This window comes from Chiloscyllium plagiosum, chromosome 40 (genome assembly GCF_004010195.1).
Source record: "Chiloscyllium plagiosum isolate BGI_BamShark_2017 chromosome 40, ASM401019v2, whole genome shotgun sequence".
NCBI classification, from domain to species: domain Eukaryota; kingdom Metazoa; phylum Chordata; class Chondrichthyes; order Orectolobiformes; family Hemiscylliidae; genus Chiloscyllium; species Chiloscyllium plagiosum.
Window position 1 is genome coordinate 12,561,773 of NC_057749.1, and position 20,145 is coordinate 12,581,917.

The 20,145-nt window shown below is 42.4% G+C and overlaps 1 protein-coding gene across 3 annotated transcripts in view; it reads left to right on the forward strand.

The window, feature by feature from the left end:
• LOC122542519 (neogenin-like) overlaps positions 1–20,145 on the forward strand; it is a 211,329-nt gene that overhangs the window by 174,633 nt on the left and 16,551 nt on the right. For 2 of the 3 annotated variants that reach the window (XM_043680346.1, XM_043680347.1), the window contains exons 21-27: positions 799–909; positions 3,064–3,258; positions 5,566–5,661; positions 7,878–8,113; positions 8,513–8,651; positions 10,421–10,528; positions 12,209–12,403. In XM_043680346.1, coding sequence (XP_043536281.1) covers positions 799–909; positions 3,064–3,258; positions 5,566–5,661; positions 7,878–8,113; positions 8,513–8,651; positions 10,421–10,528; positions 12,209–12,403 — 1,080 coding nt within the window. Of the gene's footprint in view, positions 1–798; positions 910–3,063; positions 3,259–5,565; positions 5,662–7,877; positions 8,114–8,512; positions 8,652–10,420; positions 10,529–12,208; positions 12,404–14,561; positions 14,595–20,145 lie in introns of all 3 variants that reach the window. The other variant, XM_043680345.1, reaches the window with a different exon arrangement.

Sequence of the window (20,145 nt, forward strand, 5' to 3'; positions counted from 1 at the left end):
TAACTCTCAATCGCCCCCATTGAACCTTCACGTCTCATCTTGGGATAGGCCGCCCTCTTCCATTTAACAAGGGATTCCAATTCCTTATTAAACCACGGCTCCCTCGCATGACCCTTTCCTCCCTGCCTGACAGGTACATAATTATCAAGGACACTCAATAGTTGCCCCTTGAACAAGTTCCACATATCATTTACACTCTTGCCTTGGAGTCTACTTTTCCAAGCCACACATCCTAAGTCATGCCTCACCGCATCATAATTTCCCTGACCCCAGCTATAACTCTTGCCTTGTAGTACACACTTATCCCTCTCCATCACGAGAGTAAAAATCACTGAATTATGGTCACTATCCCCAAAGTGCTCACCTACCTCTAATTCTAACACCTGGCCTGGTTCGTTACCCAGAACCAAATCCAGTATGGCCTCACCTCTTGTTGGCCTGTCTACATATTGTGTCAGGAAACTCTCCTGCACACATTGAACAAACACTGACCCATCTAACGAACTTGAGCTATAGCTTTCCCAATCAATATCAGGAAAGTTAAAGTCCCCCATAACAACCACCCTATTACTGTCACTCATCTCCTGAATCACCTTCCCTATCCTTTCTTCAATGATTCTAGGACTATTAGGAGGCCTGTAAAAGACTCCTAACAGGGTGACCTCACATTTCCTATTCCTAACCTCAGCCCAAACTACCTCAGATGGCAAGTCCTCATCCATCGTCCTTTCCACCACTGTAATACTATCTTTGACAAGCAATGCCACACCTCCCCCTCTTTTACCTCTTGTGTTGCAGGATTGGAACGAAATACTGAGTACAGCTTCCGAGTCTCAGCCACTACAGTGAATGGCACAGGGCCAGCATCTGACTGGGTGTCTGCGGAAACATTTGAAAGTGACCTGGATGGTAAGGATCAAATTATAACTAAAGTAAAATTAGCTAGAGAAACTCAGCGGGTCTGGCAGCTTCTTGGGAGAGAAAGCAGAGTTCATGTTTGAGGTCCAGTGACTCTTCGGAACAGTAGCTACCATATGTTTTCAGATTAAAACTTTGTTTCTAGTTTAGTCTTAAAATACATGCATCTTAAATAAAGTAATTCTTAAGTAGGTAGTAACATCACATATTTATTGTACAAACCAGAAAGCTAGACTTATGTAAAGGATATTGGGAGTAGGAAATGTATGTCTCGGTTTCTCGCAGCATTTGGATCAAAACACTCCCAAAGCAGTTACAGCACAAGGTTAGAAGCAGAGTAAAGCTCCTGCTACATTGTCCTCATCAAACACTCCCAGAACAAGGGCAACACAAGGTTAGATATAGCATTTATGTGTAGAAAAAGAGGCACTCTTTGAAATGTATTTCTTATTGCCAACTTTGTTGAACTGCACCACTCGTATCTCTCTATATGGCTCCAGGACAGCTTTTATTCTGATATTCTTGTAGTGTGTTCAAGACCAAGATCAACAGATTTTGAGATTTCATGGTGTCAGAGTGTGGGATTGGTGCAGAGAGGTGGCTTTAGGATGGAGGATTGACCCTGTTTGGGTTGGGAGGCAGAGCGGACTCAAGGGAGCAAATAGTCTACTCCTCTTCCCGAACATTACAATAATTATTATGGACAGAGTCAATCGGGAACTACATTTCTGATTGTTGGACTGAGAACCAGAGAGCACAGTTTTAAGGTAGTTTATAAAAGAAGCAATGGCACTTTGAGGAAAATTCTTCACACATCAAGTGGTTACAATCTGGAAAGTACTGCCTGAGAATGTGGTAGAGGCAGGTTCAATCGAGGCTTTTAAGAGGCAGTTATACTGCAATTTGAAAAGGAAAAATGTGTAGGGTTATCAGGTGAAGAGCAGAGAGTGACACAATATAAATTGCTGCCAGGGTGAGCTAGTACAGATATTTATGTAGAGTTTTTCATGACTACCAGATGTCTCAACATTCTTAAAATGTAATCCCTTACAATATACAAACAACATACGAACAGACAAAATGGGTGCAGGAGTAGCCATTCGGCCCTTCCACCATTCAATCAGATTGTGGCTGATATCTTTCTATTGTGAATTACACATTCCAATCTACCCTAATAACCTTAGATTCCTGTTGGGCAAGGGAGTCCACCTACCATTTCTTTAAAAACAGTCAATGACTCAACCCTCACCAGCACCTTCTGTGGCAGAGTACCAAAGTTGTATATAACCCTCTGAGAGAAAAGTAATCACTTCATCACTGTCCTAAAAAGGCACGCCCTCATTTTAAAACAGTGCACCTAATTATTGACTCACTGACAGGAGGAAGCGTCCTTTCCTTTCTGTTCAATTCCTCTCGTCATTAAGGATGGCACTCACTATTTGTCCTAGTCAGGTGCTGTATCTGCACTTTTTGTGACACTTGTGCTAGAACAATTAAATTCCTGTGCATCTCAGAATTCTGCAATTGTCATTTGTGTAAGTTATACACTACTTTTCTTCATTTTTCCTGCCGAGCTTTATTTGGGGTCTTGGTTTAAAGTTTTGTCTGAGAGGTTGCACTTTCATCATTGTATCTCTCCATTGAAATGTCAGCTTGATTTTTTTTTTAAACTCATGTCCTCTCGTGAGACTTGAATCAAGACGCCCGTGAATTGGACAGTGCTACCCACTAACCCACAGCTAATAGGAATGTAGCTGGTTAGGCCATTGCTACCTAGACCCATGTCCCATTGGTCCCTGGTCAGAATGAGAGTGTTGTACGCTCTGATTTCATAGACTGAGCAGGTCAACAATGCTCCTTACCTTTCTGCTCTCTCATATTCGTAAACATTCGGTATTAATCAGAGAGATTTTTTTCTTGCTTTCCTCAACATTTGTCTTGCATTCTGTGTCTTGCTGTAAGAGAATGTATTTGTTTCTTTTTTCCTGTCTTTCTCAGTCCTCGTATTTGTCTGTCTGTCTGTCTATCTCTATCTCCAGTGCTTGCAGTTTCTATTTGTCTCACATATACTTAAATCACTTAATGGTTAGTTCTCAACTGACCGATTACAGTGCAGTATTGATTTAGTTGTTTTGTACTTTACAGAATCCCGGGTCCCAGACAAACCCAGCTCTCTACACGTTCGACCTTTGATTAATAACATTGTTGTAAGCTGGACTCCACCTGAAAACCAGAACATTGTTGTACGAGGTTACACCATTGGCTATGGCATTGGCAGTCCTCATGCAGAAACTATTCGTGTTGACTATAAGCAACGTTATTATACCATTGGGAATCTGGGTGAGTGAGAGGACACTATGACCAGAGCAATCAGGGTAATTCCTGGGGCATTGTGTGTGGGGTTGTCCTGTTCAAGCAAAGGATTCTCACTGGGAAGTTACAGAATGACTGCAGAACATGTTCAAGTCTGTTTAATCCATCTCAAATTGTTTGGTAATAATGCTGTTTTTATGTTTAATGTTGAATTCAAATCCATATTCTTGATCTAGATCACTGTATAAAAGCCAAAATAAATTAGGAGGTGCATTTTCTTGAGCATATGTTGAGCAGCAGGTGGTGGTAGGTACAAAGTGGACAATGACCTTGTATCACCTGTTGTGAGGACTCTTCACGGTGCTTTGTGGTCACTATTGGGGCGGCACGGTGGCTCAGTGGTTAGCACTGCTGCCTCACAGCGTGAGGGACTCGGGTTCAATTTTACCCTCAGGTTACTCTGTGTGGAGTTTGCACATTCTCCTCATGTCTGCGTGGGTTTCCTCCCACAGTCCAAAGATGTGCAGGTCAGGAGAATTGGCCAGGCTAAATTGCCTATAGTGTTCGGGGATGTTTAGGTTAGGGCTATTTGTTAGGGCTAAAGTAGGATATTCGGGTAGGGGAGTGGGTCTGGGTGAGTTACCCTTCGGAGGGTTGGTGTGGACTTGTGGGGCCGAAGGGCCTATTTCCACACTGTAGGGAAACTAATCCTTTTACTCTGTGGGAGAAGCTGCTGGTGAGGGCAGGGTATCAGGTCATGTATTGGGTTGGTTGAATGTTGGGAAGGGAGGTGAAGGTGATCAGAGTGTGGAGGCAAATGGTGTAAGGGTGATGCCAACATTGAAAACTGTGCTGCTGATTGAGCAAAGTTAGAATGGAGGATGTAGAGGCTGGGATGTCAGGGTGCATGTAGCTGCAGAGTGTCAGTGAGCCCATGTATGGATTTGTAGGCTGCAGTAAGAATTCTGAAAGCATTACACTGGAACAGCTAGTGAAGGATGGTCCAGGCAGGGTCTTCCCAAACATAGAAACATAGCTAGGTGTAGGAGGAGGCCATTCAGCTCTTCGAGTCTGCTGTCATTCATCCTGATCATGGCTAATTGTCCAACTCAATAGCCTAATCCTACTTTCTCCCATAACCTTTGACCCCATTTGCCCAAGTGCTATATCTAACCACCTCTTGAATACATTCAATTTTCTCAGTACAACAAGATGCAGTGCAATGGAATGTGTAGATAGTGAATTGGAGTTTATGTAAGGAGAAATATAGCTCCATGATGATAAGACTGTGCTCAAAGACATTGGTGGTGATTAAACAGTGATTGTAGCCACTCACTCTTGTTTAGCAGTTAAAATATAGATAATTAAATCCAGATAAGGAATAACCTGCTTTTGATTTATCTATTCAATGCAGACCGTCATTGGTGTCCATGGGTAATTTTTACCGAGTGAATGTTCTTCATGTGTGAGGCTGCTGTATGGTGAAATCCACCACACTCATGCTGATATGTCCTCACCTTCACTTTCAAGGAGGAGTTATTGAGTGATGACCAGGAACAGGAGTTTTAAAACTTGTTATCTGCAACCCATCCTGATTGATAACTTTCACATGGCGCCCACCATTGAGATTAGTTGACATAGCATTAACTAGATTTGAATCATAGGAAGAGTTTGTGTCAGATTTAATATCACACAGAGTGTAGAGAGAGTTGATTGTAATAGATTTTTCTTTATTCCTATTGTGGATGTGGGCATTGCTGGAAAAGCCAGCATTTGTTGCCCATCCCTAACGACTCAAGGAGGTGATGGTGAGCTGTTCCTTTGAACCTTGGGGTAGAGGAACACCAGCAATGTTGTTCGGAAGGGAGTTCTAGGTTTTTAACCCAGTAACAAGGAGTGGTGATATGGTTCCAAATGGATGAGGATAATTGAGGTAAACGGTCGTGCGGTGACAATATCAATGGGCCAGAAACCCAAACTAATGCTCTTGCACATGTGTTTAAAACCCACCTGTTGGGATTTGAATTGAATTAATAAAATCTGGAAGGGAAGACTATTCTCAGTCATCGTGATCATGACAAGTATTATGGATTGTTGTAAAAATCCATCTGGTTCCCTAATGTCCTTTAGGAAGGGAAATCTGCAATCTTTAACTGACCTGGCCTATATGTTACTCCAGAGCCACAACAATATGGTATCTCTTAACTACCCTCTGAAATGGCCCAGCAAGCAGTTCTAGGGCAATTATGGACAGCCTTGCCAGAGATACCAATGAGAGAATATTTTTAAGACAAAGGTTTGTGAGCTCATAATTATTCTTTTCTCTTGTTCTAGAGCCCAACTCACACTATGTGATCGCACTTAAAGCATATAACAGGAATGGAGAAGGAATTCCACTGTATGAGAGCACAGCCACCAGGCCTCTAACTGGTAAGAAGAAAAGATGACAAATGTTTGCTTTTTTTCTGTGACTTCCAGAGATCTGCTTTTGCTTAGGCTGCCATCACCTTTACAATTAATGATCTAATCCTCATCTAACTACCTGGTCCTAGGTGGAAAAATGATTTTGACAGAATTTCCCAGTGACTACTATTAGCTATTGGTCAAAAGGTATCCCTTCTTCCAAGGAGAGAAGGCTCAGTTCCAGTATTGCTGTTTGAATATGCCCTTCCGGTAGGGAACCTTCTCCACTGAAAAGTAGACTTGAGAATTGCTCTTTGAGTTTTGTCACTCGGGGATTTCTTCATGATCCATGATAAAGGAGAATCCCAGTTTTCACTGGCTCTTAGGATGTTAATCGCTGCTGTTTCAAGGTTCATGGACAGTTGAGAAATGTGTTACTTCAATGAGCAATAGATTTGATGCTATTAACATAGAACTGTACAGCACAGCAATGGGCACTTCGGCCCACATTGTGGTGCTGAACAAGATACCAAATTAAACTAATCCCTTCTGTCCGCCCTTGATCCATATCCCACCATTCCTTGCATATTCATGTGCTGATCCAAAAGTCTTTTAAATGCCCCTATCATATCTGCCTCCATCATAACCCCGGCAGCATTTTTCAGACTCCTACCATACTTTGTGTAAAAAACATGCCCCTCACATCTCCTTTGAGCTTTCCCCCTCACCTTAAACATATGCTCCCTAGTACTAGACATTTCAACTCGGGGAAAAAGATTCTGACTGTCAACTCTATCTATGCATCTTATAATTTTATAGACTTCTGTTAAGTTTCCCCTAAGCCTCCGCTGCTCCAGAGAAAATAACCCAAGTTTTTCTAGCCTCTCCTTATGGTTCATACCCTCTAATCCAGGCAGCATCCTAGTAAACCTCTTCTGCACCCTCTCCAAAGTCTCCACATCTTTCCTGTGATGTGGCGACCAGAATTGAACTCAGTACTTAACCAATGTCTTATAAAGCTGTAACATGACATCCTGACTCATGCACCTTAATCTTCTTGAGGAGCCTACCATGAGGGACCTTGTCGAAAGCCTTACTAAAATCCATGTAGACAACATCCAATGTTCTACCCTCCTTGATCGCTTATGTCATTTCATCGAAAAATTCAATCAAGTTAGTAAGACAGGATCTGCCCTGCACAAAGCCACGCTGACTGTCCCTATTTAGGCCACGCTTTTCCAAATGCACATAAATCCTATTCCTAAGAATTCTCTCCAGTAGCTTCCCAACTACCAATGCGAGACCCATTGGTCCATATTTTCCTGGATTATCCCTATTTCCTTACTTGAATAAAGGAACAACATTAGCTACTCGCCGGTTCTCCAGGACATCTCCAGGAATTAAGTGTCATGAGTCCTGCTACCAAGTCCAGAGTTTATTACCTGTACCATAATTTGAACAAACATTTCTGATTTATAAAAACTATTGGATTTTGACTTCAAAGTTAATATTTGTGTCCATTAGTGACTGAATTAATATCTCCTCCCATCTGGAAAAATGGCAGGAGTCCAGAAGGGAGGAAGTGGGAAGGACACAGTGGGAGAATGGAAAAATTGGTGAAAGATAGAAACTAGGAGCAGGAGTTAGGCTATTCAGCCCTTCGAGTTTGCTCCACCAGGGACACCACTCTCTGGCTGAAGAAATTTCTCCTCATCTTAGTCCTTAATGTTTACCAACATCCTTAGACTGTGACCTCTTGTTCTGGAACTCTTCGGGAACATTCTTCCTGCATCTATCCTGTCTGGTCCTGAAAGGCAAGCAGAGTCACTGAAGAACAGACACCATTGTAGCTCAGACAATCAATTCTGAGCAGGAGCAAAGCTCCCCCTTCCATTCAGCGTCACATGTTGGGGAATATCCACGGGAATCTACTACCTCCTCATGCTCAGTGTGTAACTGCTTGCAGTCAGTATAATGACCTGTTTATGTGTGTGACTTGTCACTTGGCTATTAAATTAAGGCAGGGCTTTCTTGCGAGTTTCACAAATTAATTCATTTTAAATAGTTAACACCTGGACTACTTGCTCTAATCTTGGTTTCTTTGTCTCTTTCTCCTCCATTTCATGCCTTCCTGCTGTTTGGATCTTGTGGAATCAATATCTGTGGCTGCTTTCCCTTTTCCTTACATGATTCATTATTTACCTTTTTTTACGGACATTACTCTTATTTAATTTATCCCTTAGATCCTTTTGACCCTTCCGAAGTTTATATATTTGATCTTTTCAATAATCCATACACTCCAGTACCAGACCCTAGTCCCATGCTGCCTCCGGTCGGAGTTCAAGCTACTGTCCTTACCCACGACACCATCCGGGTCACCTGGGCCGATAGCTCGCTACCCAAGAACCAAAAGATCATCGATGCTCGATTCTACACAGTACGTTGGAAAACCAACTACCCTGCCAACACTAAATACAAGGTGAGTACACTGTCTGCCAGTCTCGGTACACATTCACTCTGCCCCTTTGCAAGCCTGCCTGGAACTCTGCGATAATTACAGCATCACAGATGTGTTCCTGCATGTTAACACCATACTCTCACTTGTTATAAGGTGTAGTAGGGAGGCAGGGATCTGTAGTTCATTCCCTGGGACATGAGGATGTTAATTCCCTGTGGTTTATGGGAAGGGAGCTAGTTTCCTGTATTATAGAGAGAAGATTAATTCCCTGTTTTCTATGGGGGTTAATTCTCCATATTATTTAGGATCATTTCCCTGTATTATTTGGGGTTAATTCTCCATATCAGTGAATGATGGATGACCTTAACTCTGTGCATCTTTATCTGATACTGGTAGTATATAAATCTGATTCTGTTTTAGACTGCAGACACCACCACGCTGAGTTATATCGTCTCAGGATTGAAACCACACACACTATATGAGTTTTCTGTGAAGGTAACAAAGGGTCGGAGGTCAAGTACCTGGAGCATGACAGCACATGGAACTACCTTTGAAACAGGTATGGCTCTGGTTCGAAAGTTAAAAATGGAATGAATTAATCAATGAAATTCCTAATTCTCTGTTACTTTCCTGAGCTGGGCTGTGGAGCTGTTTGTAAATACGCTATCATGGTTCAGGGTGTAAAGTGCTGGTAGGTCCAAGCTAAGTCCTGCATCTGGGATGAGTCACAAAAACTCAATCACAGTGTTAATTGCCTAGGGTTCCTGCCCTGACTGGTATCCAGTCACCCCTGCTGAATGACTGTACATCGAACATCCTGCAGACACATCACCAGACAGATGCAGTAACACCCTTGAGGGTGCACTATTATTACAATTTCTTGTGTAATTCATCAGTTAAAAGATGTGGTGTAACAATTGCATCATTTAAGATCAGTGATGTAATTGGTCATGTATTGTTTGTGTAAAGATTTGTAGCTCGGGTGCCAGTTGTAGGTACGTTTGCCAAGTTTGGAAGTTGATTTGCAGGCATTTCATCCCCTGTCTCGGTGACATCTTCAATACTTTGGAGCCTCCCTGTGAAGTGCTGCTGTGCTGTCTCTTCTGGAATTTATTTGGTTCCATCCCTGCTGCTTCTGGTTGTTTGTTGTAGTGGCCGGTGTATTGGGTCCCAGTCTATGTGCTTGTTAATGGAGTCCGTGTATGAGTGCCATATTTCTAGGGGATCTCTGGCTGTCCTCTGTTTAGCTTGTCCTATGATCATTGTGTTGTCCCACTCAAATCTGTGGTCCTTGTCACCTGTGTATATGAATACTCAGGACAGCTGATCGTGGTGTTTAGTGGCGAGTTGCTGTTCATGGATGTGGATTGCTAGTTGTCTGCCTGTTTGCCCTATATAATGTTTCATAGACCTTCTTAATCAATACAACAGAACCAGTAAGTATCCCTTAGGGAAGGTGATGGCCTAGTGATATTATCTCTAGACTGTTAATCCGGAGACCTGGTAATGTTCTGGGAACCCAGGTTTAAATACTGCCATAGCAGATGGTAGAATTTGAATTCAATAATTAATGAGAACCATTGCCAATTATAGAGTCATAGAGATGTACAGCATGGAAACAGACCCGTCGGTCCAACCCGTCCATGCCGACCAGATATCCCAACCCAATCTAGTCCCACCTGCCAGCACCCGGCCCATATCCCTTCAAACCCTTCCTATCCATATACCCATCCAAGTGCCTCTTAAACCCATCTAATTGACAAATGTCATTTAGGGAAGGAAACTGCCATCCTTACCTGGTCTGGCCCACATATGACTCCAGACCCACAGCAATTGGTTGACTCTTAACTGTCCTCCGGCCAATTAGGGTTGGTTAATAAATACTGGCCTGACCAGTGATGCCCATATTCTGTGAATGAATTAAAAAATGAATCCAGGTTTATTTGTTAAAATTTAGTTCTGATTCTTGGGCCATGATGACTTGTTTGCATCTATTGTCTGTTCTTCAATACAAGTGTTTGAATTATTAAGCCACTTCAAAAGGCAGTTAAGAGATGGATTACATTGGTGTGTGACTGGAGTCCTGTTAGATCCAGACAGATTTCCATTAGTGACCCAGCTGCCAATCTGCCATCATGACCACTTCTTAACTAGCTGCTTACTTCCAAATTTTCTAAAGCTGATTTCAAACGCTGTCAGTACCAGTTTGGGATCAGAACTACTGTACTTACAATTATTAGTTCAGCAACATAACCACTACACCAACTTACCCCATAGATACTAAGTCTAATTTCTCTCTCGCTCTCTCTCTCTCTCTCTCTATTTCAGTACCAACATCACCTCCCAAGGATCTAACAGTGGTGAGCAAGGAAGGAAAACCCAGGACCATTATTGTCAACTGGCAACCTCCATCAGAGGCCAATGGAAAAATAACAGGTATATGGGCCTGGATCACTGCCGTCGCAGACCCAAGGAGACTGCGAGAGCAGTGGGGCAGTAGGGGTGCCACAGGAAGTAGGTACAGAAGATAGTTGGTGGGTGAGTGTGCAATCTTACCAGAACTGTCTTTGTTGAGAAAATTACTGACCCATAGGGACTAGTTAGAAAAGGAAGGAGTGGCAGATTGAGATGGAGTTTCACTCATCAGCTCTGAGCCTTTTGATTGTGGCCAGTTGGTATCCCAGCTGAGAACCTCTGTATCTCTATACAACACAACTCATTTACATTTGACTGTGATGTTATTTGAATGGCGATACCTCAGACCTGGTTTTGTGCTGCTCATACAGTCAGGTTTTCAATTTGAAATGCCAACTTTCCTTTCACATAGAAATGAAAAATCAGATACTCTTGACCCAGCAATATATTTCCAAGTCAGGATGGTGAGTGCCTTGGAGGGAAACGTGCAAGAGTGGTGTATCTGTTTCCCTTGTACTTCTAAGTGGAAGTGGTCATGGGTTTAGAAGGTGCTGTCTCAGGATCTTTGATGAATTTCTGCAGTGCATCTTGTAAATAGTACACACTGCTGTTACTGAGTGTCAGTGCTGGATTGAGTGGATGTGTTGCCAATCAAGTGGGCTGTTTTACCTTGAATGGTGTCAAGCTTCTTGAGTGTTAGAGCTGCACTCATGGGGAGTGGCAAATGGGGGGTATTCCATCACATTGCTGTGACTTGTGCCTTGTAGATGGTGGACAGGCTTTAGGGAGTTAGGAGATGATTTACTCGCTGCAGGATTCCTATTCTCTGACCAGCTCTTGTAACCACAGTATTTATGTGGTGACAAAAACAGAAGTTGCTGGAAAAACTCAGCAGGTCTGCAGCATCCGTGAAGAGAAATCAGTTAATGTTTTGGGGCCGGTGACCCTTTCCCCGAACTGAGGAAGAGTCACTGGACCTGAAACATTAACACTGGTTTCTCTTCACAGATTCTGCCAGATCAGTTAACCTTTTCCAGCAATTTCTGTTTTTGCTTCTGATTTATGGCATCTGCAGTTCTTTCAATTTTTATTTATATTGTCAGTCCAATTGAATTTCTCATAAACTGTAGTACCCAGAATGCTGATATGGGATCTGAAAGGTGGAATGCTTGCTAAGAAAGCTTTGGAACAGTGCAATCCGGAGGTAAAATAGAAGATAGTTTCAGTAGCAATTTGTCTCAGGTACAAGCGAAAGTAGATGTGGGTGTCACTATGACAGTGGGGGTCACTATGATGGAGAGGATGTAGATTTGGAAGCAGAATCATATGGAATGACAAACCATTCGATTCAGCCATAGCAGCGACTAAGGAATGGATTGAATGATGAGGGAATAGAGTTTTTTTGCAGCAATTGAGGATCATGTCTCCACATTTCATGATGGATATTGGAGATCATCAATGACTGAGTTTCAATCTCTAATACTTCTTCACTTAGCATTGTATTTAATCCACAAAAGAAACAACATTAAATAGATGGTGAGGGAAGTATAGAAATTAGTGAAGAAGGTGTTTGATATTCAGCTAATCTATCAGAGTAGTCAATATCTCCAGTGTATGCAAAGGTTTGTTCACAGAGAGAATGGAACTTTGTGAATTACAAATGTAATTCTGTGTAAAATTTTCCTTCCTTCCTGGATCCAGGATATATCATATATTACAGCACAGATATCAGTGCAGAGATCCATGACTGGGTGATTGAGCCGGTGGTGGGAGACAGACTGACACACCAGATCCAAGATCTCACTCTCGATACTAGTTATTTCTTCAAAATCCAAGCCCGGAATTCCAAAGGCATGGGGCCCTTGTCTGAGTTCGTCCAGTTCCGCACACCCAAAGGTAAGGGATGAGTCTTAGCTTTTCCATCATTACCGAAGTTCCACAGGGTCATCCCTCAGTCACAGAGGCTGCATTCTACTACCAATATCAAGTGATTCAGTAACTTCAAGGAGAAATAAACAATTTCACTAAAATTCTGTCAGGTTTTGATTTACCGTATAAGATTGATACTCATGAATTTTTAAAATAAAAATGATCAATACACAAAGCATAGAGAGACTGGAGTTTAGGGTAATTAATTTACAAATTAAAAGATGCCATTGTGGTGGCAGAATGGCTGACGGGTTACTGCTGCAGCATGTGGAAGCTGCTGGACACCAAGGTGATTCAGAGTGAACATATCTGAAGCAGTTCCAGGTACTTTGGATCTGAGTTGAGGACGGAGGTTGTATTTGAGGAACCTCAGGTTTTTGTAGGCTGTGGGAAGAGCATGGGGACTGCAGGGAGGATGAATGAACTGACCATGACACCATGGTACAGGGAGTATTCATGTGGGGGGTGGCAATGGGAATGCAGTAGTGATAGGGTCATTATCATTAGGGGGATAGGTACTATTCTTGGAAACCATAAGCAGGAGTCCTGAAGGCACAAAATAGATGGGAAAGCAAGTGATGAGGATGACAGAGTCTGCAGAGGGGTATAGACAAATTAAGTGGGAGGACAGAAACTTAGCTGAAGGAGTATGATGTGGGAAAATGAGACTTCATGCGCGTTGGCAAGGAGAATAGAGGAGTTGAGTTTTATTTAAATGGAGAAAAACTGCAGAAAACTGCAGCACAGAGAGATTTGGGACGCCTTATGCTTAAATCACAAAAAGATAGTATCCAAATTCAGCAAGTAACAAGGAAGGCAAGCAGAATGTTGGGCCTTCATTTCAATGACAGTGGAGTATAAGAATAGGGAAGTATTGCTAAAACTCTACTAGGTGCTACTTTGAACATAGCAAGAATACTATGAATACTAGTTTTGATCCCCTTATCTAAGGAAAGATATACCAGCATTGGAGGCAGTCCAGAGAAGGTTCACTTGAATGACCCTGGGTATGGAGGTATTTTCTCATGAGATATTGAGTATGTTGGACCTGTACTTGCTGGAGTTCAAAAGAATGAGAGGAGACCTTACTGAAACACACAAGGTTCTTCAAGGATTTGACAGGATCAATGAGGAAAGGATCTTGTAGGAGAGTGTAGGACCAGAGGCCATAATCTCAGAATAAGGGGTCACGCATTTAAAACAGATGAGGAATTTCTTCTTGCAGAGATTGGTGAATCTATGGAATTCGTTACCACAAAGGGCTGTCAAGGATGGGTCATTAAGTATGTTCAAGGCTGAGAGAGAGAGATTTTTAATCTGTCAAGGACAATAGGGATAAAGCAGGAAAGTGGAGCTGAGGATTATCAGATCAGCAATGATCTCATTGAATGGGGGAGCAGACTTGATGGGACTGAATGTTCTACTTCTGCTCCCATTCTGCTTGCCTTCCTTGTTACTTGTTTGATGTTATTATACTGTGTTATGAAGAGATTTCAGAACAACTGGGAAATGCACAGAATGGGGAGATTGGTCAAATGCACAAACAGTAATCAGAGAAGTGTTCACATAACTGTTAACGGTGTATAGTTATTGGATGTGTGTGTGTGATAATGGTGTGGGATTAGAGACCTCTTCTGTGTATATATGGAAAAAAGCCTTTATATTCAAATTTGTATAATCTGTGCAGAAATACTCTGGCAGTTTTGGTTATTTGCACTTTGGAGATTGTGCTGCGGATGGGTGTCTGGAATAATGAATTGTCTTGCAATGTTTAATTTTCGTCTTGATCTAATTTCTGTCTCAGTTTTGCTGTGACTAAAGTTCACTGGCTTGAGATGGGTAGGAGGGGCAAGGGTTATCATGAGTCCATTTCTACATTGAGTGGTTGAGTGAGAGGTTTAGTCACCTGTCTGCATATCTTATTATTTGGGAATGGAATTGAAGCTACTGACCACTGCCTGTGGCTTTGCATGTGGTTAAACTGCTCTCTACCTCAGCCAATGACCGTCCATGTTTTTTGCTGCTGTGATATGTTTGTGTCTGGTTGAATTTTTGATTAACCTCATCTTTCTCTTGTTGGATTGAATCGCTTTTGATGTTCTCTCTTGTATCCCTGACCTGTTAGCTGAGTCATCAGACAAAATGGCTAATGACCAAGGTAACTGCACTCAGCCTTGTTCATTCTGGTTCATCCCTGTGCTTGTTGGTAGTTTATCACTTGCTTATCATTTGCCGTTTCCTGCCATTTAACCCTTTGATATTTTTTGGTCCTCAGTTAAGTATGAGTCAGGTCAGTGTTGCAGGTTTAATTCCCCACAGCATCATGTGTCTCTCTGCTGCAGCTATCCACGAGGTCCTGAGTACAATTGGACCAATACAGCATACTGGTCAAAGTCAAACCACTCCCCAGAGGATGACTAACTCAACGCATTCCTAGAAAAGACAAAATGGAAATCGCATAAGAATCATATATTTATATTTTTACATTTATAGGAAAACGAAGTATTAAATTTTTCACTTTGCATGTGGAGCATTTTCATCTTAACCTAAGCTGTTTCAACAGCTCACAATATAATAAGGGCTGTATATATCTGGATTGAATAAATGTGTGTCTAGTTTAGTCAAAGTGTGTCGTCTATGTTCTTTGAAGACATTTTTTGTGCAGACTCCAACTCCTCCAAGTGTGGATTCTTGGCTGGGAACAAGTTCATGATCACCAGATCCCTTCCATTACCTCAGCTTATTGGTCAGTGAGGGCCAATCAAAGTGAGTCAAATGTAACCCTGTGGGAGGATTCCTTTCTGTACCAGTGGCCTGACCAGTAGTGAACCTCTTCGCTGTCAGTTTTTGCAGAAGGTGTATCTGTGTTGAAGAACCCCTTGTGCTTGTCTTTCTGCGTCAGCAGCACCTCTCTTGACCTGTGCTGTAGGGAGAACTTAAGGTGGTAGTATCTCCATGTGTCTGATGTCGTTATCTTATGAGATAATGGATAGGACATGTTTAGAAGGTGCTCTTGAAGTGCGTTGGGAGTTACTACAGTGAATCTTGTAGGCGGTGCTCATTGCTGCCACTGTGCATCAGTGAAAGAAGTGAAAGAAGTGAATGGTGAAGGTTTTGGATGGAGTGCCAATTAAACAGGCTGCTGTCTTGAATAATGTTGAACTTCTTGAGTGTTGTTGGAGCTATACCCATCCATGTGAGTGGTGATCATTCCATCATACTACTGACTTTGTGCCTTATAGGTTGGGGAGGAGCTGTTCAAGTTATTCACTGCAGAATTTCTAGCCTTTGACCTTGCAGAGCATTTCTATAGCTAGTCTAGTTCTGTCTCTCATCAATGGTAACCTCCAGAATGATGCCAATGGGGCATTTAAGGATGGTAATGCCATTGAACATTATGGGGCCGTAGTTAGATTCTGACTCTGTTTGGAGATGGCCATTGCCAAGGCTGAATGTTGTGAGTGTGCATTGTTTTTTCATCTGAGGAACTACACATTAACCCCCATACTGACCATTGGAGTTTTGGTCCCCTTACCTCACTGGCATTTGGAGGCAGTTGGCTGATACCAGGTATGGAGAGACTGTCTTATAAGGAGATGTTGAGTAGGTTGGACCTATACTCACTGGAATTTAGAAGAATGAGAGATGACTTTATTGAAATGTGCAGCATTCTTAGGGATCCTGACAGAGTAGATGCAGATAAGATACTTCCCCTTGTTAGAGTGTGTAGAAGGGCATCATTTCAGAATAAGGGGTCACCCATTTAAGACAGAGATAAAGGTAGAATTTCTCTAGAGGCTAATAAATCTTTGGAGCTCCTTTGTGTAGAGGCTGTGTCATTAACTATATTTAAGGCTGAGATGAAAAGATTTTTAATCAGTAAATAATTAAAAGTGGTAGACATAAGGCAAGAAAATGGATTTGCAGATTATCAGATAAGCCATGAGCTCATAGTCTGATAGAATAGACCTGATGGGCTGAATGATCTCATACTGCCCCTGCATCTTAACACTGTATAACATTCTGACCTTATTTTGGAGGGAACAGCTAAAGATGATTTGACCTTAGATACCATTCAGAAGGATTCTTCGAGCAATGATTAATCTCTAACAGCCACAACAATCTTCCTTCGTATTAGGTATGACTCCAGGTTCTCCAATGTTTCTGCCATATTTCCACTGACTCTGATATTGCTTTCCTGTCACCCTCCGCCATTTGTTTCATCTTAGTCATTCTCCCTTTTACCTCAGCACTTCAACACTTATGCACATTCTGGGATCAAAGCTACAGTGATGTCTGATGTCACACAATCTTGGTGAATTCTAATGAGTATCAGTGAGCATTTTATTGGTGAATAGATATAACCTTATATAAGGAGATGTTGAGTATGTCCAGTGGACCTATACTTACTGGAGTCATCTGTAGATGTCTCCAGCACTTTGTCCTCCTTTGGGACCAAGGTTGGTGTGAAGTTACAAAGGTACCAGCTGTTACAGTGTGGACTGCTGCCATTCCAGGTCAGAGTGTGTTGGTTTCACAGCCCCACACTGTGTGTCAGCTGTGAACACCATTAACCAGGCCTAGGGACTGCAGTTCTTCATGTTAAGTGGTCAGTTGCAATCTGTAGCCAGTCAGCGACAGCTAGACCTGAAAAGGAATCTACTGATTGGATCCTGGCAATCTAGGAACTTGTTAAAGATCTCTTTTGATTAGTCACTGTGTGATTTGGGTGCTACTGATCTGAAATTCTCTTCATCTTGAAGCAAGACTGACTTTTCCTTTGTATTTCCAAGTGAAAGGGAAGACAGCAGTTTTGTTCTGATCCCACTCTTTGACTTTGCCTTTCTCAATGCTGATTTTTGAGACTTGTTTGCTCTTCCGCGGCAGCTTCTCCTTTGAACAGTCCCAAGCTGCGTCCAGCACTTAATGAAGATTAAATATTTCCCTTCAGATTACAGGGGGGCTTACATAAAGGGGGGGGGGGGATGGAATTAGTCTGAAATCCCCCCACATCACTACTTGCCTTGAAGCTGCTGTCTTTTAGTAGACCTCAGTTTCCGACACACCACCTGCCCAATGAGTGGGAGCTGGAGGCTGAGTGTGAGCTGAGTGTTGTGGATGTGAATGCTGGCTGACTGTGAGTGGGCAGTGTGGATGAGAGCTGCGTGCTGTGCAAGATCCAGTTTATGCTCCTTTATACCATCTCCCAAACCATTTGAACATAATTGAGTTGAATGTATAAACTCCCCTGCACCCAACCTCCAGTTCCCACAGCTGAGATTAGTTATTTCAATACTGACCGGGTACAAGGGAGACCTTGAGCTGCTTGTATCGCTGTCTCAAATATGACAGTGGCAATTCCACCAAGGCACTGGTAATTGGTTGGCTGGGACTGTGCCATCACCAGTATCCTGAACCTTTGTGTAAAAAATAATTAAAAGAATTGAGGAAATGATTGAACTGTTTAAATATTCGTGCTTGAATACAGCTTGGTGTTAGTTCAAAGGCTGTTACTTTAATACGGGAGGTGGCTTAGCTGATGTTTTCTAACATTGTCCAAACAGTTATTACAGTGTCTTTTCTGTCTGTAACTTTCTTGTGCTCCAACCAAACATGGAAAGGGGCTGTTGTCTGTTTATACCTGTTGATCTGTTTTGGTGTTCTGTTTGCTTGTAATTCTTTAATTATTCTTATTAATAGTTGTTCCTACTGCACAGTTTTTTTTTCTCTTGTTCATTTTGATCTGTCTGTAAATTCATCCCTAACATCCTGCTATTTGCCAATATTTTCTTTAAATCTTTCATGCAATGTAGACATCGCTGGCTGGGCTGGCATGTAGAAACCACAGACAGGATACAGCACAGAAGGGGATCATTCAGCCCATGTTGTCCATGCCAACCCAAAGACACCCAGATACCTTTTGAAAGAATTTAGAATCTCCGCCTCCACCACCAACTCAGGCAGCGAACTCCAGACACTCAGCACCCTCTGCATTTAAAAAAAAGTCTTTCCTCACTTCCCCCTCAAATACTTCTAACATAGAATCATAGAGATGTGCAGCATGGAAACGGACCCTTCCGTCACCCCTCAGCTTCCGACGCTCCAGGGAAAACAGCCCCAGCTTATTCAACCTCTCCCTGTAGCTCAAATCCTCCAACCCTGGCAACATCCTTGTAAATCTTTTCTGAACCCTTTCAAGTTTCTCAACATCCTTCTGATAGGAAGTAAACCAGAATTGCACGCAATATTCCAAAAGTGGCCTAACCAATGTCCTGTATAGCTGCAACATGACCTCCCAACTCCTGTACTCAATACTCTGACCAATAAAGGAAAGCATACCAAACACCTTCTTCACTAACCTATCTACCTGCAACTCCACTTTCAAGGAGCTATGAAGCTGCACTCCAAGGCCTCACTGTTCAACAACACTCCCTAGGACCTTACTATTAAGTGTATAAGTGCTGCTAAGAATTGCTTTCCCAAATGTAGCACCTCGCATTTATTTGAATTAAACTCCATCTGCCACTTTTAACCCATTGGCCCATCTGGTCCAGATCCTGTTGTAATTTGAGATAATCTTCTTCGCTGTCCACTACACCTCCAATTTTGGTGTCATCTGCAAACTTACTAACTGTACCTCTTATGCTCGCATCCAAATCATTTATATAAATGACGAAAATAAGTGGCCCCAGCCCCGATCCTTGTGGCACTCCACTGGTCACAGGCCTCTAGTCTTAAAAGCAACCCTCCACCATCACCCTCTGTCTTCTACCTTTGAATCAGTTCTGTATCCAAATGGCTAGTTCTCCCTGTATTCCATGAGATCAAACCTTGCTAACCAGTCTCCCATGGGGAACCTTGTTGAATGCCTTACTGAAGTCCATATAGATCGTGTCCACCACTCTGCCCTCATCAATCCTCATTGTTACTTCTTCAAAAAAACTCAATCAACTTTGTGAGACATGATTTCCCACGCTCAAAGCCATGTTGACTATCCCTAATCAGTCAATGCCTTTCCAAATACAAGTACATCCTGTCCCTCAGGGTTCCATCCAACAACTGTCAGGCTCTCTGGTCTATATTTTCCTGGCTGTCCTTACCATCCTTCTTAAACAGTCGCACCACGTTAGCCAACCTCCAGTCTTCCAGCACCTCAGCTGTGACTATCGATGATACAAATATCTCAGCAAGGGGCCCAGCAATTACTTCTCATGCTTCCCACAGAGTTCTAGGGTACACCTGATCAGGTCCTGGGGATTTATCCACTTTTGTGTGTTTCAAGACATCCAGCACTTCTTCCTCTATACTATGGATATTTTTCACTTAGCTTGAATCTATGACCCCTGGTTTTTGAACTCTCTACCAAGAGAAACAGGTTCCTCCTGTCGACTCTACCCTTCACAAATGTGTATACATCAGTGCTTCACATGTGTAATGAACTTCCTGAGGAAGTGGTTGATGTGGGCACATTACAACGCTTAAAAAAACATTTGGATAAGTGCATCATTAGGAAAGGTTTGGGGAGATTTGGGCCAGGAGCAGGCAGATGGGATTAATGTAGTTTGGGATTATGTTTGGTATGAACTGGTTGGGCCAAAGAGTCTGTTTCCTTGCTGTATGACTCTGTCACCCCTCAGCCTTTTCTTTTCCAAGGAAAACACCCAATCTCTCCTCATAGCTACAATTCTCCAGCCATGGCAACATACTGT